General features: G+C 43.6%; 1 protein-coding gene across 10 annotated transcripts in view; it reads left to right on the forward strand.

Moving 5' to 3' along the window:
* Nucleotides 1–6,755, forward strand: part of ZNF487 (zinc finger protein 487) — a 43,237-nt gene that overhangs the window by 34,119 nt on the left and 2,363 nt on the right. For 3 of the 10 annotated variants that reach the window (XM_054437120.2, XM_063669812.1, XM_063669815.1), the window contains 2 exons: nucleotides 1,742–1,868; nucleotides 2,128–2,223. In XM_054437120.2, coding sequence (XP_054293095.2) covers nucleotides 1,742–1,868; nucleotides 2,128–2,223 — 223 coding nt within the window. Of the gene's footprint in view, nucleotides 1–1,716; nucleotides 1,869–2,127; nucleotides 2,224–6,755 lie in introns of all 10 variants that reach the window. The other 7 variants (XM_063669813.1, XM_063669814.1, XM_063669816.1 and 4 more) reach the window with 3 other exon arrangements.

A 6,755-nucleotide genomic window follows, 5' to 3' on the forward strand; every position in this document is an offset into this window, starting at 1 on the left:
AAAGACAAAAAAATTAACTGGGGATGGTGGTATGCATCTGTAGTCCTAGCTACTCAGGAGGCTGAGGTAAGAAGATTGCTTGAGCCCAGGAGGTCAAAGCTGCAGTGAGCTGTGTTTGTGCCACCGCATTCCAGCCTGGGTGACAGAACAAGACCGTGTTTCAAAAAAAAAAAAAAAAAGAGCAGGGGCTGGGTGCGGTGGCTCAAGCCTGTAATCCTAGCACTTATGGGAGGCTGAGGTGGCCGAGGTCAGGAGTTTGAGATGAGCCTAACCAACATGATGAAACCCCGTCTCTACTAAAAATACAAAAATGAGCCAGGCATGGTGGTGCGCCCCTGTAACCCCAGCTACTCAGGAGGCTGAAGCAGGAGAATTGCTTGAACCTGGGAGGTGGAGGTTGCGGTAAGCTGAGATCGTGCCATTGCACTACAGCCTGGGTGACATGCCTGGAGCCCCAGGTACTTGGGAGGCTGAGGCAGGAGTATTGCTTGAGCCCAGGAATTTGAGGCTGTAGTGTGCGATGATCATGCCTGTGAATGTACTCCAGCATGGGCAAAACAGCAAGACCTGGCCTCTAAAAGGAAAAATGATTTATTATCTATTTTTTGAGACAGAGTCTAGCTCTGTCACCCAGGCTGGAGTGCAGTGGCGTGATCTTGGCTCACTGCAACCTCCACCTCCCAGGTTCAAGTGATTCTCCTGTCTCAGCCTCCCCAGTAGCCGTAATTACAGGTGTGCACCACCAAGCTTGACTGATTTTTGTATTTTTAATAGAGACAGGGTTTCACCACATTGGCCAGGCTGGTCTTGAACTTCTGACCTCAAGTGATCTGCCTGCCTTGGCCACCCAAAGTGCTGGGATTACAGGCGTGAGCCACCACAGTCAGCCTAGGTTTCTTTTTCAATCAATTTTTTTTTTTTTTAAAAATCAATTCTGCTAAAAGGCTGCCTCCTCACAGATTGAATACCAGGCCACCACACAGTATCTTAAGAGGCCAGGCTCCTCCCCGCTGCACAAGGCGCCAACTTCCCCTGCCTCCACCTCATTCTCCCAGTGCGCAGGTGGGTCCCCAGTCTGTTGCAGGCATGTGCAGACAAGACCCTGGGCAGATTCCCTTATCTGCAGAAAAGCATCTGATGTAAACACTTGTGGGATTGGTCGGAGATTCTCCGGGGACCCTCCCTTATCTGCTTCCTGCATCTATCACTAGTGGGACCTCATATAATTTTTGTATGAATTAAGAAAGTAGGCCGGGCCTAGTGGTTCACTTCTGTAATCCCAGCACTTTGGGAGGCCAGGGCAGGAGGATCGCTTGAGCCTGGAGTTCAAGACCAGCCTGGGCAACATGGTGAGACCTTGTCTCTACAAACAAACAATTAGCTGGGTGTGGTGGTGCATGCCTGTTGTCCCAGCTACTTGGGAGGCTGAGGTGGCAGAATTGCTTGTGCCCCAGTGGTCAAGGTTGCAGTGAGTTGTGATCATGCCACAGCACTCTAGCCTGAGTGATAGCGCAAGACCCCGTCTGGAAAAAAAAAAAAAAAAAACCAATTAATATACTGGCAGAGTCCTCATACCAGGATTTCTCATTTTCCTACAATGTATGATATTAATAGTAGGCATCCTATGTAGCATTTTCTCTTCAACTATCAACAGTGAACATGACAAGGTGTTAGATCTCACACATATTGTGTGCTCTCCACTTCTGATCACTGTAGAATGAAAACAAATGTACTGTTCTAGGGATCAGTGTCCTTCAGTGATGTGGCTGTGGGCTTCACCCAGGAGGAGTGGCAGCATCTGGACCCTGCTCAGAGGACCCTGTACAGAGATGTGATGCTGGAGAACTACAGCCTCCTCCTCTCAGTGGGTAAGGATTGTGTAATTTGCAGCTCCAAATAACATTTATTTCCTTTTTAGCTGCTGATTACAGATGGTTTCTTTGTATGATTTTGAGTTAAAGGCTTGAGACTCAGGAGTTGAAGCTTGATTGATCCCTTTTGGGCACTGTAAAGGATATCTGTGGTGTTTTCTGTAATGAAATGCTCAAGTGGACCTATTTTTGTGCAGGCACACCTTTGTCCTCCGCAGGCTATCTGGCCCACGTCCTGTGTCATTTTCATTCATAGGATATTGCATTACCAAACCAGAGGTGGTTTGCAAGTTGGAGCGTGGAGAGGTGCTGTGGATATTAGAGGAAGAGTCCCCAAGTCAGAGCCACCTAGGTGAGTTAATAAGTATATAGGAAGCTATAAGCCCAGGGAGAAATTTGATCCTAGGGAGATACTTCACATATTGACATCTTTGAAATTTTCCAGAGATATGTTTTTAGAGTTACCAGAACTTTGGAAGTGACTAAGAAGAGCTGGCCTGCTTGCCTCAGATGTATATATTATTACACACTAGCAGATAACAGCTAAATGGTCTTTGTTTTCTTCCAAAACTTAATCCTTGCCTCTCTCAGTTTAGTCAAATGAATGTCATTTGACTCTTCCTTCTATATCAATTTCAGTTATCTTCTTTTCATCATATATTATGTATTTATTCAATATGTATTAATTTGGCAGCTACGATGTTGGCAATTCCATCTGTGTTAGAGATATAGCTCTAACACCATGGCTGTGTTCTATTGGTAGAAGAGAATGAGATGTAGTGTGCGCTTTATGCAAGGGCCTTTTTGAAGTCAGTAGTTTAATAAACACAGATTTGAATTGTGTGTCAGTGGAGTATTCTGGCCAGATGGTATACCCTGTGCTGTGAACCTTAGGCCAGAGTGTCATGTATGCAGGACAGCAGTGAGCCGGGCTGGGTGGAAGTCAAGGGGTGATGGGGAGCATGTGAGAGATGCTGTCAGACAGACTGCTCGCTGAGGTGCTGATATATTCGGAAGTTGTAGCCAAAACAGAATTTGCTGCTAAATTGGATTATGGGTATAAGAAAAAGATAATAAGCATGATCTCAAAGGTTTTATGCTGAGGCACTGGCTGTGTGTTGATACCATTAACTGGATGGGAGAAAATGGGGAGAAACAGTTTTGGGAAGAAATAAGAGATAGACACATAAATTTAAACAAATATTCTTTGTATAAAATAGTAATGATGCCTAGTTGGATATAAAACAATAAAAATAAAATACTGAAAAATGACCCAACATGTGAATCAGTTACCAGTTGATCTGAATTGTGTTCTAAAATCCTTTTTTTTTTTCCTTTCTTTCTTTCTTTTTTTTTTTTGAGACAGCCTCTGTCAGTCTCACAGGCTAGAGTGCAGTGGTGCAATCTTGGCTCAATGCAGCCTCTGCCTCCCAGCTCAGAGATTCTCATACCTCAGCCTCCCTAGTAGTTGGGACCACAGGTGTGTATCACCACGCCTGACTAATTTTTGTATTTTTAGTAGAGATGGGGTTTTGCCATGTTGGCCAAGCTGGTCTCAAACTCCTGGCCTCAAGTAATCTGCCCCCTTGGCCTCCCAAAGTGCTGGGATTACAGGTGTGAGCCACTGCGCCTGGCCTCTAAATTCCTTTCATTGTTAAGAAGAAATAATGTTGCATTAAATATAAATGGTAACATGTAATGAGTAAATGCTAAAAGAAAGTAATACGTGTAACTTCTAAACTTTTAAAAAGAAGAAAATGGAAAAGAAAAAAATTAAATGTATTGGATTAGACTAAAAAAAAAAAAAATGAGGTCGGGCTTGGTGGCTCAGGCCTGTAATCCCACCACTTTGGGAGGCCGAGGCGGGTTGGTCACCTGAGGTCAGGAGTTCGAGACCAGACTGACCAACATGGCGAAACGCCGTCTCTACTAAAAGTACAAAAATTAGCCGGGTGTGGTGGCGGATGCCTGTAATCCCAGCTATTCAGGAAGCTGAGGCAGGAGAAGCTTGAACCGGAGCAGCAGATGTTGGAGTGAGCAGAGATCGCACTACTGTACTCCAGCCTGGGTGACAAGAGCGAGACTCCATCTCAAAAAAAAAAAAAAAATGAAAAAGTGGGGAAAGGCAGGTAAAAATTAGAACAACTGGAAACTCTTAAGTGAAAAAGAGAAAACCAATCCAGATATTTTAGAAATCTTAATACAGTTAAAGGGGCTAAACCATCTTATTAAAAGATGGATATTGTCAAATTGGATTTTCAAAAACCAAATTATATAGGCTCAGTGCAGTGGCTCACTCCTGTAATCCCAGCACTTCGGGAGACCAACCCAAGAGGATTGCTTGAGGTCAAGAGTTTGAGACCAGCCTAGGCAGCATAATGAGGAGCCATCTGTACAAAAAAATAAAAAATTAGGCCAGGCGCGGTGGCTCACGCCTAGAATCCCAGCACTTTGGGAGGCCAAGGCATGCGGATCACCTGAGGTCGAGAGTTCGAGACCAGCCTGACCAACATGGAAAAACCCCATCTCTACAAAAAATACAAAATTAGCTGGCCGTGGTGGCACATGCCTGTAATCCCAGCTACTCGGGAGGCTGAGGCAGGAGAATCACTTGAACCCGGGAGGTGGAGGTTGTGGTAAGCCGAGATTGCGCCATTGCACTCCAGCTTGGGCAACGAGAGCGAACCTCTGTCTCAAAAATAAATAAAAAAAAATTAGCCAGGCATGGTCATACACCAGTATTCTCAGTTTTGGGAGGCTAAAGTGGGAGGATCGCTTGAGCTGAGGAGTTTGAAGCTGCAGTGAGCTATGATCATGCCACTGCATTCCAGTCTGGATGACAGGGTAAGAGCCTGTCTGTAAAAACAAAACAAAAATCAAGCTATATGGAGTTTGAGAATCATATATGAAATGTGAACATGAAACCTTAGAATATAAAAGGAATGTAAATGATATATGGTCCAAATAATAAACAAAATAGAATGTTACCTCTCAGTGGACCCAAATTTAGCTTTTGAGTTTATTTTTGATGCAGTTCGTTTTTCTTTTTTCTTTTTTTGTTTTTTTAATGAGATGGAGTCTTGCTTTGTCTTCCAGGCTGGAGTGCAGTAGCCGATCTCTTTTGATCCTATCTCAAAAAATTTTTTTTTTCTAACTTAGATAAACAAAGAGAAAATTTATATATATATGTGTGTGTGTGTGAATATATGTATGTATGTATGTATGTGTGTATATATACATATACACACACATATACACATATATATGTGTGTATATATGTATAAATTTGTACTGATGGGATCTTGCTGTGTTGCTCAGACTGGTCTTGAACTCCTGACCTTAAGCAATTCTTCCACCTCTGCCTCCCAGAATGCTGGTTTAGAGGCTTGATCTACTGTGCCTGGCCTACTTATATTTTTTGATTGAATGAAACTCATTCTATTTTTCCTGTTATCATTTGAGTGAATCGGTCCCATTTATAATCTAAGAAGCATGATACTATTTTAGTGATCTATTTTTCTTAAGTTTGAAACATTTTGCTATGTTATTTCCTTAGCAATTATTTCAACATTACTCATCAATTATGTCCAACTGTGGTAAAATAAGCTAAAATAGAAAAGAATAGAATGATGGAATTGCTTATCAGGATAATAGAATAGTGAAGAACTCTGTCACTATTACATCATCCTTCAATTTTCTTATTGAGCTGCTTGAAGTATTGCATTACTTGTGATAAAAATATAAAAGAAGCCTGGAGAAACCTTATTTGTAGTTTCTTTCTTTTTTTTGTTGTTTTTATTTTATTTATTCATTTCTTTTTGAGATGGAGTCTCACTCTGTTGCCCAGGCTGGACTGCAGCGGTGTGATCTCATCTCACTGCAACCTCCGCCTCTCGGGTTCAAGCGATTCTACTGCCTCAGCCACTCGAGTAGCTGGGACTACAGGCACCCACCACTGTGTCCTGGCTATTTTTTTTTTTTTTTTGTATTGTTACTAGAGACGGGGTCCGTGTTGGCAAGGCTGGTTTCAAACTCCTGACCTCAGGTGATCCTCCTGCCTCAGCCTCCCAAAGTGCTGGGATTACAGGTGTGAACCACTGCACCTGACTCTCTTTCTTCCTTTCTTCCTTCCTTCCTTCCTTCTCTTTCTTTTTCTTTCTCTCTCCCTTCCTTCCTTCCTTCTTTTCTTTTCTTTTTTTTGAGACGGAGTCTTGCTCTCTTGCCCAGGCTGGAGTGCAGCAGCACAATTTAGGCTCACTGCAAGCTCCACCTCCCAGGTTCAAGCCATTCTCCTGCTGCAGCCTCCTGAGTAGCTGGGATTACAGGTGCGCACCACCACACCCAGCTCATTTTTGTATTTTGAGTAGAGACAAGGTTTCACCACGTTGGCCAGGCTGGTCTTGAGCTCCTGACCTCGTGATCCACCCCCATCGGCCTCCCAAAGTGCTGGGATTACAAGCGTGAGCCACCACGCCTGGCCTCTTTTTATTATTATTTTTTGAAACGGAGTCTTACTCTGTCACCCATGCTGGAATGCGGTGGCATGATCTTGGCTCACTGCAACCTCTGCCTCCCGGGTTCAAGCGATTCTCCTGCCTCAGCCTCCCGAGTAGCTGGGATTACAGATGCACACCACCACACCTGGCTAATTTTTGTATTTTTAGTAGAGATGGGGTTTTGCCATGTTGGCCAGGCTGGTCTGGAACGCTTGACTTCAGGTGATCCACCCTCCTTGGCCTTCCAAAGTGCTGGGATTACAGGCGTGAGCCACCGCGCCCACCTCTCTCTCTTTTTTTTTTTTTTTTTTTTTAATAATTCAATGGGCACAGTTGAGAGTTCAGAACTTTTATTTTCTTCCATTAATTGCAAAGAGTAGAAAATTGA

The sequence above is a fragment of the Pongo pygmaeus genome, chromosome 8 (genome assembly GCF_028885625.2).
Source record: "Pongo pygmaeus isolate AG05252 chromosome 8, NHGRI_mPonPyg2-v2.0_pri, whole genome shotgun sequence".
NCBI classification, from domain to species: domain Eukaryota; kingdom Metazoa; phylum Chordata; class Mammalia; order Primates; family Hominidae; genus Pongo; species Pongo pygmaeus.